The sequence below is a fragment of the Mrakia frigida genome (genome assembly GCF_051309035.1).
Source record: "Mrakia frigida strain ATCC 22029 unplaced genomic scaffold BDY24scaffold_31, whole genome shotgun sequence".
Classification (NCBI taxonomy): domain Eukaryota; kingdom Fungi; phylum Basidiomycota; class Tremellomycetes; order Cystofilobasidiales; family Mrakiaceae; genus Mrakia; species Mrakia frigida.
This window is the reverse complement of record NW_027481250.1, coordinates 207,484-229,399: the sequence shown is the minus strand read 5'-3', so window position 1 is coordinate 229,399 and position 21,916 is coordinate 207,484. Positions and strand designations below refer to the sequence as shown.

General features: G+C 54.3%; 6 protein-coding genes across 6 annotated transcripts; 2 read left to right on the top strand and 4 right to left on the bottom strand.

Moving 5' to 3' along the window:
• Positions 1-134: 134 nt before the first annotated feature.
• PAH1 (phosphatidate phosphatase PAH1) lies at positions 135-5,790 on the bottom strand. Its single transcript, XM_076637931.1, has 17 exons — positions 5,553-5,790; positions 5,392-5,484; positions 5,063-5,287; positions 4,716-4,895; positions 4,521-4,602; positions 3,859-4,437; positions 3,586-3,795; positions 3,329-3,506; positions 2,796-3,255; positions 2,616-2,722; positions 2,131-2,539; positions 1,949-2,056; positions 1,733-1,881; positions 1,585-1,668; positions 1,353-1,508; positions 1,046-1,270; positions 135-970 (listed from the first exon to the last, which is right to left on the bottom strand). Exons 1-17 carry the CDS (start codon positions 5,556-5,558, stop codon positions 346-348), a joined length of 3,876 nt encoding a protein of 1,291 aa, XP_076493855.1. The 5' UTR covers positions 5,559-5,790; the 3' UTR covers positions 135-345.
• Positions 5,791-5,957: 167 nt separating this feature from the next.
• Positions 5,958-8,406, bottom strand: BDY24DRAFT_399018 (uncharacterized protein). Its single transcript, XM_076641765.1, has 13 exons — positions 8,315-8,406; positions 8,120-8,213; positions 8,018-8,031; positions 7,614-7,887; positions 7,356-7,528; positions 7,277-7,282; positions 7,083-7,193; positions 6,902-7,023; positions 6,755-6,830; positions 6,523-6,683; positions 6,412-6,454; positions 6,191-6,329; positions 5,958-6,121 (listed from the first exon to the last, which is right to left on the bottom strand). The coding sequence occupies exons 1-13, from the start codon at positions 8,373-8,375 to the stop codon at positions 5,989-5,991; spliced, it is 1,407 nt and encodes a 468-aa protein (XP_076493854.1). The 5' UTR covers positions 8,376-8,406; the 3' UTR covers positions 5,958-5,988.
• Positions 8,407-9,324: 918 nt separating this feature from the next.
• Positions 9,325-9,856, bottom strand: BDY24DRAFT_343899 (C2H2-type zinc finger protein; the record flags this gene model as incomplete). The annotated part of the gene is made up of 3 exons (XM_076637535.1): positions 9,325-9,427; positions 9,532-9,612; positions 9,693-9,856. The coding sequence occupies 3 exons, from the start codon at positions 9,854-9,856 to the stop codon at positions 9,325-9,327; spliced, it is 348 nt and encodes a 115-aa protein (XP_076493853.1).
• Positions 9,857-14,374: 4,518 nt separating this feature from the next.
• Positions 14,375-15,682, top strand: BDY24DRAFT_417782 (uncharacterized protein; the record flags this gene model as incomplete). Its single annotated transcript, XM_076643770.1, has 3 exons — positions 14,375-14,551; positions 14,780-15,034; positions 15,185-15,682. 3 exons carry the CDS (start codon positions 14,375-14,377, stop codon positions 15,680-15,682), a joined length of 930 nt encoding a protein of 309 aa, XP_076493852.1.
• Positions 15,683-18,716: 3,034 nt separating this feature from the next.
• On the bottom strand, positions 18,717-20,173 carry SDO1 (guanine nucleotide exchange factor SDO1). Its single transcript, XM_076641764.1, has 6 exons — positions 20,103-20,173; positions 19,989-20,040; positions 19,735-19,908; positions 19,377-19,577; positions 19,086-19,259; positions 18,717-18,939 (listed from the first exon to the last, which is right to left on the bottom strand). The coding sequence occupies exons 1-6, from the start codon at positions 20,135-20,137 to the stop codon at positions 18,814-18,816; spliced, it is 762 nt and encodes a 253-aa protein (XP_076493851.1). The 5' UTR covers positions 20,138-20,173; the 3' UTR covers positions 18,717-18,813.
• BDY24DRAFT_399003 (RNA-binding protein) lies at positions 20,174-21,908 on the top strand. The gene is made up of 6 exons (XM_076641763.1): positions 20,174-20,332; positions 20,406-20,425; positions 20,497-20,564; positions 20,750-20,854; positions 21,186-21,447; positions 21,816-21,908. The coding sequence occupies exons 1-6, from the start codon at positions 20,289-20,291 to the stop codon at positions 21,833-21,835; spliced, it is 519 nt and encodes a 172-aa protein (XP_076493850.1). The 5' UTR covers positions 20,174-20,288; the 3' UTR covers positions 21,836-21,908.
• The last annotated feature ends 8 nt before the right edge of the window (positions 21,909-21,916 follow it).

Here is a 21,916-nt window from a genome sequence, read left to right as displayed (position 1 = left end):
GCGAGTCTCTTCTGAAAGGCTGATCCTGAGAGCTGTGGGATGTGATGTGAGACGCGTCGACGCGACCGGCCGTCGAAACCCTTTCGAGGAAGCGCAACTGAACTCGGATCTTTCGAACGACTTGCTTTCAAACGCCAAAGGAAGCAACAGATGAGCAACGAAAGACTTCGATCGTGAGCATGAGCCGAGAAAACGCAAGTGAACGAGAGAACGAGAACCGAAACAAAAACCACAAAAACGAGAAAGACAGAGAGAGAAGACCGGAGCAGTGATGCAAATGCGAGTTAGAGGAAAAGAGTCCTAGAGTAACGTAACCGAACCACGTCTAAAAGAAAAGAATCAAAGCTAGAAAGGAACCGACCCCATCTCTCCCGTCGCAAGCAGATCATCATCGAAGATCTCGTCGTTCCCTTCTTCCTCCTCCTCGTCCTCGTCCCTTTCTTCCTCATCTCCTTCCTCTCCTTCATCCCCTTCCCCCTCCTCCTCTTCCTCCTCCTCATCTCCCCTCCGATCGAACCTCGGATCGTCAAAGAAACTCCCCTCCTCCATCGACCCGGGCAAACTCCCAGGCATGCTGCTCGTCCTACTCCTTCTCATCTTCTCCCCAGCCTCATGGTCGTTCATCTGCTCTTCCTCGGTCTCACTCATCTCCGAGTCCGAAGTCCAGACCGGTCCAACGAGAGGACTCGAAGGACCGGATCCCGATCCTCCACCTCGATGAGGAAGTTTCTCGGAGACGGGAGTGGAAGCTCGAGAGCCTCGAAGGGATCCTGTGAAGCTTCGAAGGACGGAGAGTCGGCCTGAGGTGTCGGATCGGGCGGAGAGGGTAGGGGAGGGAGGGGAGAGGTCCGGGAGGTCGATATGCATGGGAGGAGCTGCTCGCCAGAAGTTGAAGTCGGTGAATTCAGGAGCCCACCGAGCGTGGACGGGAGGGAACATCTGGTCGACGAGATCGTTCATGTAGATGTAGCTGTGGCGACGAGGACGAACAATGAAGGTCAGGGACTGAGACTTGAGAAAAAGGAGAAGAGGAGACGCGACTCACGAAGACTTGTACCCAGCGAGTTCGAGCAGTTCCGTCTTGACCTCTCCGTTCGAATCGATGGTGAAGATCCTTGAACTAGGGATGTTGACCGACCGGTAGGACATGGCGTCGGTGATTCTGTTTCCGAATCCAGCGTAGAAAGCCTTGCCACTCCCTCCAAAGAGTCGTTGGATGTCTCGAAGACAGGCCATCTTGAAGACCTCGGGTTTCCGAAGGATGACCTCTCTGTAAGGACGAACGAAAAGAGAGACGAGATGATCAGCAAGGAGTATCGAGAGAGAGAGAAAGGAGAGACATTTGAACGCACCGATGAAGGGAAGTCATCAACCGATCAGGACTCATGATGACGGGACCCTCGGGAAGCTGGTAGTTTCCCTGACTGATTCCCTTGAGGTAGTCTCGAGTCGAGTCTGCTTGACCGATGGCTCGAGAGGTGAGGTACATGATCTTGTAGCCGTTGTTGCTGTTTGAGAGAAGAAAGAAAGCTGTCAGCGGAAAGTCGACGCGTCGAACGAGGAGAGGAACGAGACGAGACGAACGTGATATCGGTGTAGAGCTTTGCGACTCCAAGATGAGTCCAATCTCGTCCAATGGCAGCAAAGACGTGACCGAGAGCGTCGGATCTGTGGGAGCGAAAAAGGTCAACAAGGGAAACGAGGAACGAACGAGAGGAAGCAGAGAACGAACTTCGTAATGGTTCCATCGATGTCCGAGATGACGATGTGATCGCTAGCGTCCCAGAGGAAGATCCTCGCCGTGCAGGAGGCGACTCCAGAGTAGGAAGAGGTGACCGAGAAGGTGATCGTGTTGGCTCCCTTCTTGAGGCCGAGAGTTCGCTGTGAAAAGATGAAGAACAGAAGGTGAGACGCGTTTCGACAGAAGACGAGGAGGACGAGAACTCACGAGTTGATCAGACGAGAGTCGAAGAGTCTTGGCAAAGTGAGTGACGTGCGAGGGTTCTCCGGTAAGGGCAGGAGAAGGAAGAGGCGACTCTTGAAGCATGGGAGGTTCCTGGAGAGAAAAAGACGCGTCGAGTTCCAAGTCAGTTGAGTCTCAATCGAGCGAACGAAAGGATCCAAACTCACACTAGCTGATCTCGAATACCCAGGAGCTCCGTTAGATCGAGTCTGTTCCGGAACTGATGCGTCGTCGTCAATCCCAAGGTCGACCTCTGCGACGGAAGGAAGCTTCGGCTTGTCCTCGTCGAGCTCATCTTCCTCGCCACCGTCAGCAGGTCGAGTTGGCAGGTCCGAGTCGAGAGTCCTACTCCTCCTCCACCACCTCGACCAACCAGATCCAGCTACTGCGATTTTCTCCGGCACGGGGACGTCCTGGTCTGCCGTCGAAGTAGCGTCGGTCGGGGCCACGGGAGTAGGTTCGAAGTCGTCGAGGAGGGAATCGGGGAGAGGAGCGAGGACGGGTGGAGGGAGAAGGGATTTCCGGTAGAGGAGGAGGGAGGCGACGACGGGAGAAGCGTTGTGCCAGGTGAGGTATCTGAAGGAGGAAGATAGCAGGAAGGAAGAGTCAGCTTCGGAAGAGGGAAAGAAGAAGAGAGGACTCGAGGACTCACTGCTCGTTGTATCGCACGACCAAAGACCGATCATCAACCAGTTCAGGCTCCTCGATGAACCTCTGGAACGTGACTCGACCAGCAAGGAAGGCCTCGGCGTCCTCGAGCTGTCGGAAGAAAGAAGGAGAGATACGATGAGCTCTCAATTCGTCGACGCGTCTCTCTTTCCATTCAACTCACCTTCCTGCTATCAACCCCAAGTCCCTCGTTCCCACACAAGCTCAGCTCGAACGAGTGCGACCTCTTTTCCTGCTGTCCAGGTACCGACACCTCGAACGTAAACTTGTAAGGGTCCTCCTCGTGATTCTTGAGTCGTCCTTCGACGGGTATGGTGTTGAGTTCCGACTTCTCCGTCGATCGACCGATGCTGGGAGGGTAGGAGGAGAGACGAAGAGGATGAGCGGGAGGAGGAGAGAAGGTGTTGGTTGGATCTGTTGGCTCTGAAGTGTCGAGAGGTGTGGGAGGAAGGCTGGAAGGTCGAGCGGGAGGGGTGTCGTCCGAAGTGAGGACAGGGAAGTCGAAGGTGGAGGTAGTTGGTGCTGGCGACTTGGTAGGAAGCTCTCCCCACTCCCACGAGTATTCGGTGCTGGGGATGGTGAGAGGAGGGACGTCGAGGTTCTTGGCGGCAGCGGTGTCGACGCTGTAAAACGAGAAGACGCAGATGATCAGCTACTGAAGAACAGCGAACTTCGAGATACCACAGCGGAACTCACTCTTCAGCCTTTGCATCAAGGCGAAGGTTGTCCATCTTCTCCTCCAAGTTGAGAGCGTGCTCGTTCAACGACTGAGTCTCCTTCGCGTCCTCGTCGAGAGCCTCCGCCTGAGTCTCGAGAGCAGCAGCGGCAGAGAGCAGATCCTCGGCGAACGAGACGACCTGGTGGCTAGGTTCAACTGGAGACACGAGATGTAAATGCGAGAGAGACGTCAGAAATGCAACGAGAAACAGGTGAACAGAGGAGACGCGACTGACCTCCATCGTCGTTCCAACCCTTCCCCTCACTCAACCGAATCTGCCCATCTCTCACAACATCAATGCTAGCCTCCCTCGACCGTCGAGCTACCTGATCCCGTCGATGAGCCTCCTGCGAAGGTGAGGGACGCCGACGAGTAGGCGAAGCGGGTCGAGAAGAAGAGGGAGACGAGGATTGTTGCTTGTAACCAGCCATGTCGAGGACGACGTCTGTAAACGAAAAGACTCGATCAGCTTCGAACACCTGCAACCCTTCGTAGAGCTTGCACGTACCTTCTCCGTAGACAACATCAGGAGCCCTCCCCTCTCCCTCCCCAACCTGAGGCAACAAATCGTCTCCTCCATCCTCAGCAGCCACCTCGTAATCCTCTCCCTCCTTCTCCTTCCCTCTAATCCCCTCTCCAGGTCCATGCTTCTTCCCCGTCAGATGCCCAACAACATGCTCCACAGCGTTCTTGGTCTTGACTCCCTCGACGTACTGCTTGAGATGATCTCGTCGTCCCTCGGCAGCCGTGGCGATGGTGTGAGTGATTGAGCTTGCCGTAGCAAGGAAGGAGGAGGGCGAGAGGGTTTGGGAGTTGCTGGTGGTTGCGGAGAGGGGTTCAGAGATGGGGAGAGGTTCGAGAGAGGGTGCTGCGACGTTGTGAGGAGTGGTCGAAGGGATACCGTTGGGCATGGGAGGAGCGGAGGGTGTGGGCTGAGAGGAGGAGGAGGACTCGGGAGCGGCTGCGAGAGTGGAGGGTTTGGGATGAGGCGATGGTGGTGGTGAGGGGTACGTTCCCGAGGTAGAGGCTTGAGGAGCGGGTGTAGGAGGAAGGGCTGAGAGGCTGGGTCGAGGAGTCGTTTGAGCATCTGGAGAGGACGAGGAGATCGAGGTGAGCTCGACGTTTCGCTTCGGACGGCAGAGACTCCTTCGACTGAGAAACGTGACTCACCTGTAGAGTTCAACTCTGCAGCCTCCTCAGAAGCAGTCTGTACACTCGACTCAGCGCTGTCGAGATCCAGGAAGTCAGGCTCCTGTAGAACGAGAAGCGAAGGGCGGGCGCACGAGGTCAGCTTCGATCCCTCTCTGTCAATCCAGAGCTCCCCCTCCGCCCTCTACAGAATCAACGAGACGTGTGAAAACTCACAGCTATAGCTCCAGTCGTCTCTGGATCCTTTACGACTCCAAACTTCTCGTCCTTGAGTCGTTTCGACGCTTCCTGGACGTTCTCCTCGGACGATGACGCCGGAGTGGGTTCGACTTGAGATCCAGATCCAGACGCTTCCGCGTTCGAAAAGTCTGGTGGTTGTTCAGCTTCGCTTCCGACCTGCGAGAGAAAACAGAGAACTATAGTCAGCGAACGAGCGTTCGTTCAAGCTCAAAAAAGCTCCAGCGCATCCCTACCCCCTCTGAAACCTCAACGTCCCCACCGAACCCAACCCAAGCTCGTCCCACATCTCCTGCTCCCTCTCACACTCTCTCTGTTCGACTGACCTCTGTAGCGCCCAACAACGGACTCGTCAACAGCTCCTCTGGCACGTCCTCCTCCGTCTCGACCACGAAGAAGGCCTCTCCTGCGTCCCCGACCTTCATGAAGAACGGGACGGGATTCGAGTTGACGGTCAAGGTGACCTTCTTCTCTCCAGCTCGCAACACCTGAAGTTTCCCGAACCGGACGTGGAACGGAGAGCACGCGAGAATCGTTTCAGAGGAGGCAGTCTGTGTATACAAAAGAAGAGTAATAGGATAATCCGTTTTAGTCCGAAGAATAAGCCGTTGGGGAGGGGAAGGAGCTCGAAGAGGGAGAGGAAGATTGGACTGACCTCTCCTTCCCTTTCTACAACGATAACATCAATGGCTCCCGTGAGGGTAGCAGGGTTGATCCCAGAGTAGTATTGATAAGCTCGAGAAAGGTACTGCATACAGAAGGAGGATCGATCAGTAAAGGAAAGGGAGGGAGAACCAGAAGGTGAGTCGAACCGACCTGCATGCGTTCCGTTCGAGACGAGAGTCTCTGAGAGAGAAGAAGGTAGGGTCTAGAAGGACCAGAGAGGAGTAGAGGCCGATAGGGAGGAGGGGTTTGAGGATGGGAGAAGAAGGATTTCTTTGGGATGGGTCGGGGAGAAGGGGTTGAACGTTGGCCGATTCAAGCAGACCTAGAAGCCGCCTCGACTTGAGAGGGAGCGAAACGGCGGACGTCATCACATGTCAATCTCACCTTTTTCTGAGGAAGAAAAAACTTTCAGAAACCTCAAAGCGGGTTCCTACCTAAAAGATGAGTGTATCTTTGAGCGTTGCGGTGAAGTTTTTGCAAGTCGAACCGAGGGGCGAATCTCGCGCGGGTTTCTGCGTCGTGAAGTCTCGTTTCTCCCTCTCCCTCCTCTCTCTCGTGTCGTGAAGTCATCAAATCGAGTCCCATTCTAAGCGTGCAGATCATCCTGAGCCGCCGAGTAGAGACTCCACATCGAAGCAGCGTGGTTGTCCTCTACACCGTGCTCGTTAGCTGCGACGGTTCCCTTTCCTGCTGAAGCGACGACTCCTGCTTTGAGACCTCTAGAAAACGGGAAGGTGGAAGAGTCAGAGAGAGAAGTAAATAAGAGATAATGAGCAAGGAATACTCACAGAGTCATCTTGATCCCAGGCGCGTTGAGGACGTGATCTTCCAGCGGGCTCGACGCGTCGAACGTCGACTCCTCTTCGCCTTCCTTCTTGACTTCGACGATCGGAGGTGAAGCGGCTTGATAGATGAGGCGGAGGATATCTGTTTACGGTGGTCATGTTAGTTTTCCGTTTTAGAAAGAAAAAGCATTGAAAGGAAGATGAGAGAAAGACGGTCGACTCACTTCTCGCAGCGACGATGGCCTGTCCCCAAGCTCGATTGCCAGCCTGAACGAAGAAAACCAGATATATCAGAAGCTCATTGGGAATAGCAAAGAGCTACGAGGAGAACTCACCTTGATCTCCTTCACGTTCGCACAATCTCCAACCGCAAAGATGTGATCCCATTCCGACGAGCTCTTCGAGTCCAGGACCGAGAGCCTCTTTACTCGATCCGATAGACACTCCTCCGGCAATTCGACTTCAATTTGCATGGTAGGTTTGACTTTGATTCGACCTGAGAGCGGAGAGGAGAGGAGTCAGCGAGCGAAGGACGATGGATGCGACCAAACTGTGGCTTGAACGAACCGGTTTCAGACTCGATGGATGATGGAAGGAGTCTCCCAACGAGTCCAGAGTTTGGTTTCTGACCTGTGCAGAACATCTGGGGGACCAAAAGGCGAACGTAGTCAGTAAACGAGCTCAGAGAGCGAAACAGAGTCGAGTCAAACTCACCAACAGATCGCACTCGAGTTCCCGTCCAGTACTAGTCTTCACAGCTCCATCAACGATCTGACAGGAGACCAAACGTTCTCCGAGAATGAGGTTGATTCCGAGAAGGTCGACCTGCTTGACGGCTGTGAACAAGGAGGGACGGTCAGTGAGACGCGTCGAGCCAGAGGAGAAGAGAACGGACCTTCGTCGTGGAGAGATTTGGGGAAGAGAGGCATCATCCTGTCTCTGGAATGAAGAAGAGTGACATTCTTGGCGCCTGGACCGTAGAATGAGGCGATATCGGTAGCGGTTTCTGAGCCAGGAACGGGAGAGACGAGGGTCAGGTTCGTCGGTTCGCATCGCGTCGTCTCTTCCTCGAAGGAGCTTTGAACTCACGAATGCCTGGCAATTAAAAGAAATGGAAGGTTAAGTCAGTATTCAGTCGACTGAAGGAGGATCATCAAGAACAACGGACCAAGAGCTCCTCCTCCAACGACGACGATGTTCTTCGCGGCCTTGATCTCCTCCTGCCGCTTCTTCAAGAACGCAATCCCTTCCTTCTTGGTTCCTCCGTACTTCGAGTCGTCTCCTAGAGGTGTCGGCGTATGGGAAGGGATGTGGGTCCTCTCCTGCCATGTGTTCATCGACCTGAAGGAGAAATCAAGAGCGAAGAATCAGCCGTCGACGTCTTCGTTCATCAACCTCCTCGGTCCGTCGTCGAAAGTAGACTCACTCAGCAAGTTGACCTCCCGTACACAAGATACAGTAATCAAACTCGAGAACATCGTCCTCTCCCGTGAAGTTCTCCTTCTCTTCGTGAAACTTGAGGCCGAGGGAGGAGGGGAACGATCTGTTGAGCTTCACTGAGTTCTTCTTGAGTTCGAGCGCAGAAGCGTGAAGGACGAGATGAGGGAGGGAAGCGCTATCTGGACCGAAGATACCAGAGTAAGGGATGAAGGCTTTGTGGGAGTGGTTGGGGACGACAGCGAAGCGAGGGAAGACGTAGACTGCGAGGGAGAGACGGGAGACGGGAGGGAAGTGGTGGACAGGGAAAAGGTGATCAGCTTTCAGCTTTTCTCGAAGAGTAGGCCATGGCGAGCGAAGATCGGAAGAGACAAGGATGAAGGAGAGACGGACGATGGTTTGCATGCCTATCATCATACAAGAAAAAGTCCAGAAGGAGGTTTCAGAGATGGACGTCGGTGAAAAGAACGGAGGGAGGAAAAACGTCGAGCTCACGAGTTTCGTTCAACCAGAACTATGCGAACCTTCTCATCACCCAGCTTTTTCTGTAGCGATGGAAGCAAAGAGTTGAAGATGTTGACAGCTCCGGCTACACATCAAGAATATCAAGACTAGTGTGAGCTGTCAAGCTCGCCGACGCCCTTCAGTTTTCAGCCCACCGAGGACCTTGACGACGATTCTTCGACTCACCTGCAGCATAGCTCCCTCCGATAATAGCGATCGTTTTGGTTCGAGGAGCGGCGACAGACATGCTTGAGAAGGGTAGAGAAGGGGGAGGAAGTGGAAGTTTGGGTCCGAAACAGATCAGACAAGATTGAGAGAGGCCTTTCTCTCCGACCGGAGGTGTCCGAGCTCGACCCACTTTTTTTTGGAGTCAGCATTGCACAGAGCCGATGGGGAACACAGATTTCGGAGGGAGGGGACCGATGCGGATTTTGGGCGGAGGAGATCGTAAGCTTGAAGAGAGAGGAGAGCGAAGTGTCGAAGCGACGTGGACGATTTGCAGACCACTTGCTCGACGCGTGTCGTCTCTTGCCTATACTTCTCGGTCGACTCACCCTGGGCATCAAAAACAATCCAACCACTCGCAAAACTCTCCTAGAATGGTTTGCCAAGTTCCGGAGAGTACCGACCGAGGAGAAACTCGAGCATTCATCCTCCCTCGGACGCGTCGTCGTCGTCCTCAGTCTCCCTCCCGCTCTCTCTTCCCTTTCCTCTCCTCTCCCCAACCCTACCCAACAATAAGAGGACAGCGAAGCATAAATATCAGTCAGAACGAGCGAAAAATAAATAAAACGAAGCAGCAGAAGGGTCGTGAAAAAGGTATCAAAAGAAAAATGCAAGAGGGCGAATCGAGAAACGAAAGGTTGTAGACCAATGCAAGTGGGCAAGAGAAAGAGAGAGAAAACGAAGAACAAACAAGGGGTCCGAAGCTGTGGGTATAGGGGGTATTGGTATGGAATAGATAAGTGTTGAAGCAAGCGAAGAAGAAACGAGAAGCGAAAGAAAAAAATAAGAGAAAGAACGAGAGCGTGGGTGAGATGACAGAATAGATGGGATGGAATGGACGAGAGACGAGAAGAAACGACGAGGGAGTGTGCGTGTGTTTGTGATGCTAGAGAATGAAACGGTAAGAGAAGAAGAAGAGAAAGAGAGAGAGAGAGAGAGAGAGAAGAGAGGGTGTTGGTCGAAGGAGAAGTCTACTCCATGTCCCCCTTGTCCTTCCTAGGGACGACGCTTCCAGCGCAGATTCCTCGTTGACGATGTCGCATGAGAGCGTCTCCTCGAGCGAACCCTTTGCCGCTGAGAAATGGAAGCAAACAAGAGGAAGGAAGGACGTCAGCGAAGGGTTCGAACAAAGAGACGAGACGAGACGAGACGAGAAAGGAGAGAAAGGCGAGACTCACCAAGCACAAGGGAAAGGTTTCGTCCCCGAATGGATCCTCTCGTGTCGTCGAAGATCATGCTGACGAACGAACGAGGCATCGCTGCGAACGGGAACGAAACGAGAGAAAGAAGTCAGCGACGCGTCTCCTTCGAGGCAAGAAAGAAGAAGCGAACGACTCACCATCCCTCCGCCGGACAATTAAACGGCTTATCCTCCAGATGCGTCTGAATATGATTCACGATCGCACTCTTCCTGGGGAAGTACCTCTCGCACCCAGCGACCAAGCACCTGTACCTCACTTCCAACTTCCTTCCTTTCCTCTTCGTCGCTCCTGCTCCACCCATCCCTCCTTCTCCCATTCCCTCCCCGCTACCACCAGCAACACTGCCAAACTCCCCGTCCCCTCCACTGCCGCTCCCAGCAGATGTGCGTTTCCCGGCGTTGGAGTTGTTGGAAGTCGAAGGGACTCGGATGGTGGTGAAGAGGGATTCGATGAGAGCTGAGGTGATGTTGAGACGGTTGGTCCCTGACCCGACGGATCCTTCTTCGTCGTCTGAGTTCTCGTTCTCGCCGTCGAGAGGGGATCCTCCTCCTTCGTGGGCGTAGTGGTTCGAAGGGTCGATTTCCTCTTCTCCTTCTCCTCCCGAGTGAGAGTGGTGGGACGGGGCTCGGAGGACTGGGAGAGTGATGGCGGAGAAGGATTGCTGGTGCTGCTGAAGGAGTGCGGTGGTGATGGGTGGAGGTTGGAGGAACTGGTTGGCGTTGGAGTTCGAGGAGGAAGAAGACGGACGAGCAGGGACTTGTTGTTGCTGTTGGAGGGAGAGAGCCGAAGCGGGAGCGGAGGAAGGTCCAGCGGCAGCATTGCTGTTGGTGGCAAAAGGAGACGATCCCTCGATGGTGGTGGTTTCCGAACTCGTTCGAATCTCCGGCGCGACTCTCATCCTCGACGCCGCCGTCGACTTCGCTCCCTTGGGTTTCGCCTTTGGCCCAGGTCTCATCCTCGTCCCAGGTCCAATCGTCAACGGGAACCCTCTCGGAACCAATCGATCTCCCGATGCCTTCACAGACGGAGCCTTGCCCGACGAAGGGAACGCCGAAGCTGAGTAGGTCGAGTCGTCGGTGAGGAGAGGAGCGATTCTCGGACCTCGTTCGAAGGTGTTGAAGGAAGGATCGTGTCCTACTGGGATAACTGGGGTGACGGGACGACGACCGACGATGGCGTTGGGAGGACGGTTGGCCATGGGGTCTTTGGTGGAGGTGAAGGAGGCTGGGAGGCGAGAGGAGTTGGCGGGGAGGTCCATCGTTGAGGGAGGAAGAACGGGAGGTTGTTGTTGTTGCTGAGGGAGATGGGAGGTCGAGGGATGGAATCCTGCTGGGTAACCCTGGGAAGGGAGGAGTCCGATGCCCTGGTTGGACGGAGCGAGGACGGAGGGGAAGGGACGACCATGCTCGACCTGCTGAGCGAACGGAGGGTAGGACTGTTGCTGATGCTCCGACGACGAGGATCCCGAGACGTTGTTCCCATCGAAGACCGACTCTCCTACTCCCAGCTCGTACTCTTCCCCAGCGTTCGCCTCCTCCAGCTCCTGCTCGGGAATCAGACCCATCGGACGATGGTACATCGACTCCGTTTGATGAACTCTCGCCTGCCTGAGAAGATCCGTCAACCCGAAGTCCTCCTGCCCTCCTCCCACTCCACCTCCTCCAGCTCCAACGAACGGCTGTCCAGGGAACATCGGCGACTGATCCAGCTGAGGACTGTAGTTGAGGTGAGGCGACGCGTCGGCGTCGAACGATCCGATCCTTCGATGGTTTCTGAACGACGAGGGATGGCCTTGGAAGGTCGACGGGATTTGTCTTTGATCTTGCTGCTGTTGACCTTGCTGTTGCTGCTGCCGAGGGACGAAGAGCTGCTGCTGCGAGGAGGACGATCCGTCGAGGGGAAGAGCGGGATCGGGAGCGGGAGCGAACTGATGCTGTTGCTGGACGGGAGGAGAGAAGATGTACTGAGGTCCAGAGTGGGTGAAAACCTCCTGTTCCTCGGGTTGTTGCTGAGGAGGGAAGCCGAACCCAGGGAACTGATGGACGGGGTGGTAGAGTCGCTGCGTCTCGAACTGCTGCTGCTGCTGTTGAGGTTGCTGCTGCTGCTGATCCTGAGGCTGGAAATGCTGTTGCTGCTGCTGAACCTCGGAACCAAAGGAGTTCTGGAACGTCGCGACGGGAGTTCCGATTTGAGGGGAGAAGGTGGGCGATCGATCCGAGTGAGGTTCGAGGATCGGTGTGTCGTCTCCCTCCTGCTCAAGCTCGGGAGTCTCGATTCCTCCGTACTCGTACTGCTGCTGAGATGATTGCTGCTGTTGGAACTGGAACTGCTGCTGCTGCTGCTGCTGAGAGTAGAGCTGATCCGCGTACGACGAGGGCCTCCGACTGGAGTTGAGCTGCTGCTGTTCCTCCTCCTCCTCCTGAAGAAGCTCCTGCTGTTGGTACGATCCAGACTCGTCCTCTTGTTCCCTCGCGAAGGATCCAGCTCCAGCGGCGAGGATATCGGAAGGGAACGTCCAGTTGGGATTCGGAGCGATGGGAGAGGGGATGTCTCGAGCCTGATGATGTTGCTGTTGCTGCTGCTGTCGACGAGGAGAGAGGTTCGAGGAAGTGTGAGGAGGTTCGTGGCGGGTGATGAGGTTGGGAACGAAGTAGGAAGGAGGGGTGGATGGGTTTTGGTGTTCCTGATCGTCTCCCTCCGCACCTGCGACGGCGCTCTCGAACGACTGATAGTACGACGTCGTCTCGTCCGATCGCACTCGAGTATGGAAGGATCGTTGATGTCGAAGAGGTCCTCGAGTAGGCGACGATCCCATCTGGTTGATATCGTCACTGCGGTTTCGGACGTGCGTCGACGTTGGTGGAGGAGGTCCTGAAGCTCGAGACGTCGTCGCTGTTGTTGATCCTTCTCGTTCCCTTCTAGACTTCTCCTCCTCGCTCCCCTCCCCTCCCATCGGCGGCTTCTCGTTCGACATGTTCCTCCCTCTTCCTCGTTCAGCCCTGACACTTCCAAACGGCAACTCCACCGACTCACTCGACGCCATCTCGTCCCAAAACATCCTCGACTCCTCCCCACCGAACGACGTCTCCGCTTCACCACCGATCGACGACCAGTCCCCATCCTGCCCTCCTCTCCCACCTATCGAAGGATGTTTCACCGGACTAACTCCAAACCCTACAAAACTCATTTCTGCCTCTCCCAGCTCTCGTCCCATGTCCTCCTCTTCCTCGTTGTTGTCGTCGTCGTCGTCTCCTCCACCTCCAAACCCTCCTCCGACATTCCTCGATCGACCATTCCCTCCTTGGAACTCCCTCGGATCGACGACTCGAACGGGAGAGCTATGGACGTGCATCTCCTCGTCCAAAGGTCTGGAGGAAGTTCGTTGACGTTGTTTTCCGAGTGAGGTCGCTGAAGGTCCTCCTCCTCCTGCTCCGGTCGTCGTGAACAGTCCTGCTCCCAATCCTCCTGGCGACGACATGGGTGCTTCTCCTCCTCCCGCTGCTGATGCTGTTGCTCCACTCGATGCTCCCTCCCTGAAGAGTCTGGCTCTCATGTTGGCTCCTCCTGAACGAAACGAGTCGGTCGTCGACGGTCCTGTTGTTTTGGACGGACCTCCAAAGTCGTGAGGTTGACTGAAGGGCGAGGAAGGATCGAAGATGGGTGCTGAAGGATGGTTTCGATTGGGCAGGAAGGGAGTGAAGGAGGAAGGAGTGTTGATCAAGGTTGAATCGGTTGGAGGAGCTGTTGACGGACGAGTCGATTCGTCGTAGCCTCGAGGAGTTTGGTTGGTGTGTTTGTAGAGGTAAGGGGTTTGGGTTGAGAAGGGAGAGTCTCCTGAGAGCGTTGGATCTGCTGTTGTTGTTCTTAGACGACGACCTTCCCCTTTGAGGAGGTGTTGGTGGTGGGAGGAGGAAGCGGCGGAGGTGGAAGCGAAAGGAGTCGTTGGGTTGGGACCGAGTTGACGAGGACTGTCGTCTCCTTCTTGAAAGTAGAAAGGCGAACTCATAAGGACTGCATAGGAGCGGAGGCAAATGTGAGGGAGTGGGGTGAGTTGAGGATTGAAAGGAGGAGGAGCTGGAAGGAGGAAGGAGGAGGAAGGAAGGGATGCGAGGAAGGGGAAGCGAACCTTGAGAGCTAAAAGCCGACGACGAGCAAAGATGGCGGGTAGAGGATTCCAAGAAAGGAGAACGATCGATCTGGAAGAAGAAGGAGAAGAGGATTAGATACAGGGTAAGGAAGGAGCAGAGGAGGGAGGGAAGGGAAGGAAGGGTAGGGAAGGGAAGAAGGGAAGCTGACCTTTGTTCGTTGTTGATTCTCTCCTTCTCCTTCTCCTCTGTCCCTCTTGGACGCTCGATTCTACTGCAACAAAGACGAGAAGATCCTTCCTTGGCGAGGGGAGAGTATAGAGGGAAGAGCGAGGATGGCGTGAGTTGTGAGTTGAAGAGAGAAGGGTCTGTGGGTTGGAAGAGTTAGGTTTGAACGGTAAAGTGTTTTCGACTTGTTGGCAGGAAAGGGAAACAAATCAATCACCAACCCTCGATTTCTCACGAAGACCCTTTCCTGTTTTCTTCGCTTCGAAAAATAAATTCGCTCCCAACTGCTATCGATTAAGTAGTCGTTTCCCCAAGATAAGTAGACACCTCCGATCTAGATCGAGACCCTTTTTTTTCCTTGCTCTGTTCGTATAAATTGTTGCTGCTTTCGCGTGGACGCGGCGAGCAAATGAGGCAGCTCGGAGAGGAGGACTCAACTTTCTCTTCAAACCACCAGCACACCCTCCCCTCTCTCTTCTCTCTTTCTTCGCACATCTCTCTTCAGCATGCAGGTCGACTCTACTCCCTCCTCTTCAACTTCCTACAACCCTTGGATTCCTCACATGGCTGCTGCTCCGACGACGGTCGTCCACGCTCCTTCGTCTTCTCCCTTTCAATCCTCCAAACGACCTCGTCCAACTTCTCCCTCTCCCTTTGATCAACCAGCTTACGAACCTTCACCCGTACGTACATCTTCTCAGCCTCCCTTTTCAGCGTAGAGAACGCTTGAAAAGAGCGAAGACTGGGTCTTCTTGAATCTGACTCAAGCTGACCTTCCTCTCCTCCTCCCCTTCCTCCCTCTCGCTCTTGCCCCTTTCTCCTTTCTTCCCCACTCCCCACTTACTTTCCCTCGCCTCCTCCTCCTCCTCGTCCATCCTCTCGGATCTCTATCCCTTCTTATTCTCATCCAGAAACGACCTCATCTCCCTACTCCTCAACAATCCAACGAGCAGCAACAGCTCCTCTTCTCCGCTCAGCAGCTTCACCTCTCCTCGCAGCAACTCCCTCCTCAGTTCGTCGATTCCAGCATGGACGGGATGGCTGTAGATGGGGATGCGACTATGAGCATGAGCATGGGTATGGGAGGTGGGATGGACGGGTTGAGTTCGCTGGAAGCGTCAAACAGAGGAGACGAGGAATGGATTCGTCAAGCTCAACTCGCGATAGTACGTTTCCTCTTCCCTCGTCTTGCTCGTCAGACTATCTCTCTCTCTATTACGGAGAAACCTTCAAGCTTCGTCTCCTCTCTGCACGCTCTCAAAAAAGTCAATGCTCACCCAGCTTCTTCCCTTTCTTCCTCCCTCCGTCCTGCTCAGTCAACCTCTCCCTTCCCTCCCTCCTCCTCCGGCTCCTCCAGCACGACCTCCCTCTCCCACCACTCAGCCTTCTACCCCATCACCACTTTCCCTTCTCAAACCCCTCTCTCGACACCTCACCACTCTCCTTCCCGCTCCCACGTCCCTCTCCCTCTCCCTCCAGCGTGCCAACAGCAACTCTCCTCGTCCAGCCACATGGGTCTCCCAGCTCACCGAAACCCTTCCCTCTTCCGCTCGCCTTCTCAACAACAACACCCTCACCCTCACTCTTCGCTCTCGTTGGACGAGCACGAGAACCCTCTCAGCCACTCGGTTCAGAGCTACAGTACGAGCGGAGTAGGCAGACCTTTACAACCTCCAGCGCCGAGCAACGGGAAGTCTGGGTACACGATGGGACCGAGAGCGGATTGCGAGAAGTGTAGGTTGGGAGTGCCGGGGCATTGGGGGCACTATGGAGACGGAGGGAGTGGGAATGGGAGGGGAATGGTGATGAACTGAGGCGGCGAGCAACGTGTTCCCTTTCGTTCGCTGTGTGTTTCCCTTCTTTCTTTCTTTTCCTGCTTCTCTAGCACGCTTCCCTCCCTATTTTGTTTTCCCTCTGTAGACTCACCACGTACATTAGACCTCTCTTTCACGTTCCTCTTCTTGCTTCTCGTCCTCGAACACGACTCATCCGTCGGTCGTCTCTTCTTTCTTTCTTTCCTTCATCCTTCTTTCCTTGTTTCATTCATCCTCTAGCATTCACCCTCTTAACCGCACAGGCCCTCTTCCTCTTCAGCATCCCACCCTAGCTTCCTACTCTCTCTCTCTCGCACTTCTGTAATCTCGTCTCGTTCTCGATGAACCTCTTCTTTCGGATTCGGATTCGACGACGACGCGTCCTCCTCCTCCTCCTCCCTCCCTCCCCTCTCTTTCCTCCCTGCACACCCGAGAAAACGCTCACGAGAAGATCATCAAAGTCGAGTCAAGAAAACAGGTCGGGGGGGGGGTCGTTAGGGGATACAAGGAATCAAACGCAAAGGTGGGCGAACGAGAAGCTGAAGAAGGACGTAGCTAGGCGATACAATGAGAAACGAGAAACGAGACGATCAAAACGTAAAAGAAAGCTAAGAAAAGGGGACGATGCGAGTATGCATAGTTGGGAAAGGTAGAGGATACATGTGTGTGGAAGAATCAAAAAGCTAGAAAGGAGAAGGGAAGAAGGGAGGGAGGAGACGACTAGCGGCGAAGAGCGGTGTGGGTTGAGGGATGGGTTTGGGAGGGTGGATTGAGTCTCGAGGTTGGGTTCTGTATGAGAGAAGAAGAGAAGATGAAAAGGTTTAGTAAGAGAAAGAGATATAGAAAGAAGGAAAGGAAACGAGAACGAAGCAACAAAGAGAGAACCGACAAACGACGAGAGAGACGACTCACCCTACATAGACTACCACTCACACGCACTCGCCTTGCTAGGGTTGAAGTGAGCATTCTTGAACGCAAAGCTAGGAGGTCCTCTTCTCCCTCCTCCAACCTTGACCGGTCCCAAAGAAGGAGAAGAAGACGTGTAGGTTCGGTGCTTGAGGATCGAGTGTCCCTTGTTCACGACCTTGGAGCCGTTGGCCGCGTTCGTTTGGACGGTCGAGTTGAGCATGAAGGATCGGTGCGCTCCTCCCGAGGAGGAGATTCGGGAGACGAGGTGCTTGACGGTGGGAGTGGTGGACATGGTTGAGTTGGGTTGGAGGAGAAGGGAAACGAAGGGGAGGAAGAGAAGAGAGATGGTGGGTGTTGGGAGTCAAGGAGCGAAACGAAGGGGGGTTCAGCCCTTTAGAAGGCTCGGCATTAAAGATGTAGATATTCTGCAGAGATATAAACTCCATAAGCTTGAAGCCAGGAGTTCGAAGAAGGTGTTGAGAAAAGTCAATTGTGAAAATCTGCTCTCAGGAAAGGTCAGGGAGGAGAGAAAAGCAGCACCTCGAGTTTCTTGAGGTCCGTCTCGATTGGGAAGGTGAGTCTCGCGCGGATCTTCCTCCTTCTCTCCTGTCAAAACTGAAACACGTGTCTTTCTTCCTTTCCTCAGTGCAGAATTTTCCTTTCTCTGAGGTCTGAAGAGGGAGCAGCGAGGGAAGAGAAAGAAGAAGGAGAGAAGATAAGGAGACGTGGGGTTGTCCGGAGAAGGGTGTGAGCTCCTCCTTCCTTCCCTTGAGACTCGTGAAAACAGATCCCATCGTAAAAACGTTCGTAAAAGCAAGTAGTGTATACCCCGTTCTTCTTCTTCTATAAAGCGTGCTCCCACTTCCTCTCCCAGAGAGATAAAGCAGAAAGTTTAAAGAAAGAAAGAGAGAGGCAACCATCTCCTTCGCACACGACCCCACCAGCCTCTTCCCCTCCTTCCTCCTCCGCATTTCTGGAGAGAGTTGTTTGAGTATTGACTTTTGGAGGAGAAGTGAGGGTTGGTTGGAGAAGAGGAGATGGGAGGCGAGCGATATTGAGAGGGATGTATGCGAGGTGAGAGGAGAAGGCGAAGCTGGAGGACGAGGAGACGGGAAGGAGGTGGAGGAGGAGGAGGAGAGGGAGAGACGATGGATGGTTGGTGAGAGGGAGAGAGAGAGAGACGGGTCGGCGTTGTTCGGTGAGGGGAGATCTCTTGTTCGACGACAAGCACGAGCAAGAACCAGATCAGCGACGTTCGATCCTTTCTATACGACCAGGAAGGCGAGAAGGGACGAAAGACTCACTCGATCCAGATCCCTTCCCGTTTGATGACCACCTTCCCTTCCCTCCCTCTGCCCATCCTCCCCCATCATCACGCGAAATCGCCCTTCATCAGGAATCTAGCCTGATCCCTAGCCTCGACCTTCCCTCCCATAACCTGATCCTTCTTCTTCGCTTCCATCACAACATGCTGAGAACATCTCTTGAGATTCTCGAGCATCCCCTCGCACATCTTCTGAGCTTCCCACTCCTCGATGGTGACGGGAGTCGAGGACATGCATTTCCGGAAGCCAAGGAGAGGAGCAGAGCAGTTCTTGACGGTCTGTAGAAAGGAGAAGCGACCAAAAGGAGGAAGAGAAGTCAGGAAAGGGAAGAAGAGGAGGAGCAGAAGGGAGAGGAGAGAGGGAAGAGAAGAACGAACCGTCTTGAGCTCTGCTTCACTCAACGGGAAGAGGGAAGTGTAGAGATCCTGGTTGAGTGTGTTTTCGGGAGTCTCAGCCCATGGCATCGTATCTTGAAGGTGGTGGTAGAGGTGAAGTGGAAGGAGAGGGTGACGGTTGACGGAAGACACGCCGCCCGTTTTGCCGTTCTTTCTTGATTCTCGGACTCAGTCGGGCGGGTCGAGACAAATTCTACAAAGTGGGCTGTAGAGACGTGTGGGAGAAGGAGGAATAGCACGGAAAACGAGACGAGAAAATTTGAGGGACCGTCGGGAAAAAGAGGGAGGAGAGAAAAGAGAGGGGAGTCGACGCGAACTTCAACGTCGAGAGATCACCGAGGTCGTTCGTGGTCTTGGAGAAACGGGAGGTGAGCGAGGGACTGTTGACTCTCGAATAGATCACAGTGATGATTTAGGCAAGCATAGCTATCGTTAAAAAAGATCGTCCTCGACAAAGTCTACCCTCCTTCCCACCCTCGACGCGTCGAGCTCGAAACTTCGGTTAATCGAGTCCTCCCTCTCCCTGAACAGCGGCGAAATTCAGCGTCTCCAGACGTCCCTTCCCCTTCGTCTCCTTCTGCAGCAGATCCATGAGAGTTCGGAATTGTCCAGGGTCGATGAGCATGATCTGAGAGAGAGAGGGAGAGAAGACGCGAGGGAGGGTGGTCAGCGAGGAGCGAGAGGACGGCCCCGGGGGGGGGCGTGCGAGAGACGAGAGGGTAAAAACATCTTCTCTAGATGCTGGAGTAGATGGAGAGTGACTATAGAACTCACAATCTCCCATTCCTCAGATCCAAAGTCATCCTCCTCGACCGTATCGGCGGACGCGATGACCTGCTCCTTCAGTCGCTTCCCGTCCTTCGTAGGCATGGTGATTCGAACTCTCATTCGAGCACGTTGGATAGGGAGGGTAGAGGAAGCTTGGAGGGTCTTGATACATTCGAGAGCCTGTTGAACGAGGTGAAAAAGGAGGGAGAGGACGAGAGTTCGAGTTGGTCAGCTGCGACTTCCCAATTTCTTCTTGCAAACTCCAGAGAGAAGACGAGATGGAGAAGTGGTACTGACCTGACTCTTCGCTGTCTTATCAGCCTTCACACTGAATCCAACCTCTGCCATAGCCTTCTCGATCATGCTGACGGAGTAAGGACGTTGCGTCGAAGGGTCGACACACTTCTCGGCGATTTGGGTAGCGATATCCTTGTAGAGGTTGGTGATGTTGTGAGACCGCTCCTTCTCTCCAACTTGGAGCTCTCCCTTCTTCAGGATCTGGGAGTCGAGGAAGCCAAAGGAAAGGAAAGGTGAGCTTCAAAAGAAGGACGAAAGTGGCGAAGCTCAACTCGTTTCTCCTTCCTTCCCCTCCCTCAATCCTTCTCTGGCCTCCCAACTGACCCGTTAGCCTCAATATTGAAACAATAGAACTCACCTCCTTGACGATCTCATCCTGATCGGTCTTCCCGAAGCACTTCTGAAGCTCGTCCGAGTTGGCAGCTTGACCTTTCGAGACGTTGATGAAGACCTTCTCGATTTGGAGGACCTCGTCCAAGTCCGTCTCGACTCCCGCTCGCCATTCCTGGACCTTGTTCTTGTAGCAGGCGATCTGGAACGCAAAGCAGCAAAGGCTATCGTCAGTAAAGGTAAGTACAAAAGCTGCAAGAGAAGGGAGGAAGGCAAGCTGACCTCGAATCGCTTCCCACCCTTCTTGAGACGGACGATGGAGACGTTCGTGAGTCTGTAGAGCAGGCCCTGGAGTCAGTTCAAGCTCGAGAATCCAATCCAGAGGAAGTTGCTCACTTGATTTGTGTTCCTGGTTGACTGATGGGAGCCATATTGGAAAAGTAGGCTGTTGGGGTTGAGCTCAAACTCGCAAGGAAGGAGGATGAAAGCACTTGTCGTTTCGCGAGAGTCGAGTCCGATCCCAACGACCAGCCTTCCTTCTCTTCCCTCCTTCTCTCTTTCTCTTTCTCGGCCTCGTTCATCATGTCTGCTCAACCTTCGAAGACACTCTACATCAACAACCTGAAGTGAGTGCCATGAACTCGCTGGTTCTACTTGGAGAAGAGCTCGAAGCTGACCCTTCCTTTGCATCTCTCCCAGCGACAAGGTCAAGAAGCCAGGTTCGTCTCGTTTCCTCCTCCCTCCTCCCCTAAAGCTCGAGCTGATTCGTGTTCTTTCACCGACTATACAGAGCTCCGTGCGCAGCTGTACCAGCTGTTCACTCCTTACGGTCGTGTGGTGGACATCGTGGCTCTCAAGGTCCGTTTCAATGCGACCTCTCTCCTTCCCTTCCCTTCCTCCCCCCTTGCCTCGTCTCCCCTCGATCCAGTCCATCCACCGGCAACTCGCAGCTCGAGCTACTAGCTCTGCAGCTTCCGATACCTCTTCGTCGCCTGTTCTGACTCTTGGTCTCTCTTTGAACGCGTCGGCTGTGAACTCAACAGACAGCAAAGATGCGAGGTCAAGCGTTCGTCGTCTTCGCGGATCAGGTCGCTGCTACAACAGCTCTGAGGGCTCTGGGTGGGGAGACCTTCTATGGGAAGCCATTGGTGAGTCCTTACTTTCGTATCTGCTCAGAAGAGCATGCTGTTTTGGCTCGAAAAGGGATGGATCAAGCTCAAGAAGGGAGGAGCAGAGGAGAGGCGAGGCGAACGACAAAGAGTCCATCAAGTTGAGCTCTAAGAGTTTGCGTCGACCTCCTCGTGTAGACAGAAGGGCACAGTAGCATCAAAAGGGGCTTTATGCCTCAAGTTCAGGTTCTGGACTCGCGTCTACCACTTCTCCTCGTAGACGACCCTTGTGCACGAGCTCGCCTCCCTTCCTTCCCTTCCGAGCTCGAGACCTAACTCCCTCCTTCCTTCCTTCTATCCTCCCTTCCAGAAAATCACCTACTCCAAAAACCTCTCCAAAGCTCTGATCCCCGCCTCCCAATCCACCGCTCCAGGTTCCTCCGCCTCCAAGATCGTTCTCTCTACCGCCCAACGTGAAGCCGACGAGCTGAAACGCTCGAGAGAGGAGGACGACACGATTCGAGAGCGAGCAGATAAGAGGGCTCGAGGGGAGGAGGTCGAGGATGAGCCTACGAAGGGGGAGGAGGCAGACGAGGATGATATGGATATGGACGAGGAGGACGACGAGGATGGTGAGTTCAGTTTCAGCTCGGGCTCGTTTCCTGGTTTGGGTTCGTTTGGAAGGAAAGTTGAGTGGATATGGAGGACTTGGGTGAAGTACGAGCAGGAGTAGAGGTGTAGGAAGATATTGCAGAGAGGGCAGATGGAGGGAGGGAGAATGGCAGAGCTGGCAGAGGCGTTGACGACGTGAGGCTGAAGACGTGGCGACGACCAACTCGCCACTTTGAGCTGCTCGTGTTTGTTTCCTCTTGCGGCTGCTCTCAGCTGGCAGTAATGCATTGGCTGGAAGAAGACCATCTGGCTTTACCATCGCTTGTCGACCGAACCTCGAGCTCGTACTGACCTCCTCTCTGCGCGTTCGTTTCCTCCTCTCCTCTAGCACCAGGACCGAAGCCGTAGCTTGGCTACCTCAGCGCGAGGAGCGAGTAACTTGTAAAGCTCTATCCAAAATGTACAACGATTTTAACTTAGCTTGAGCTC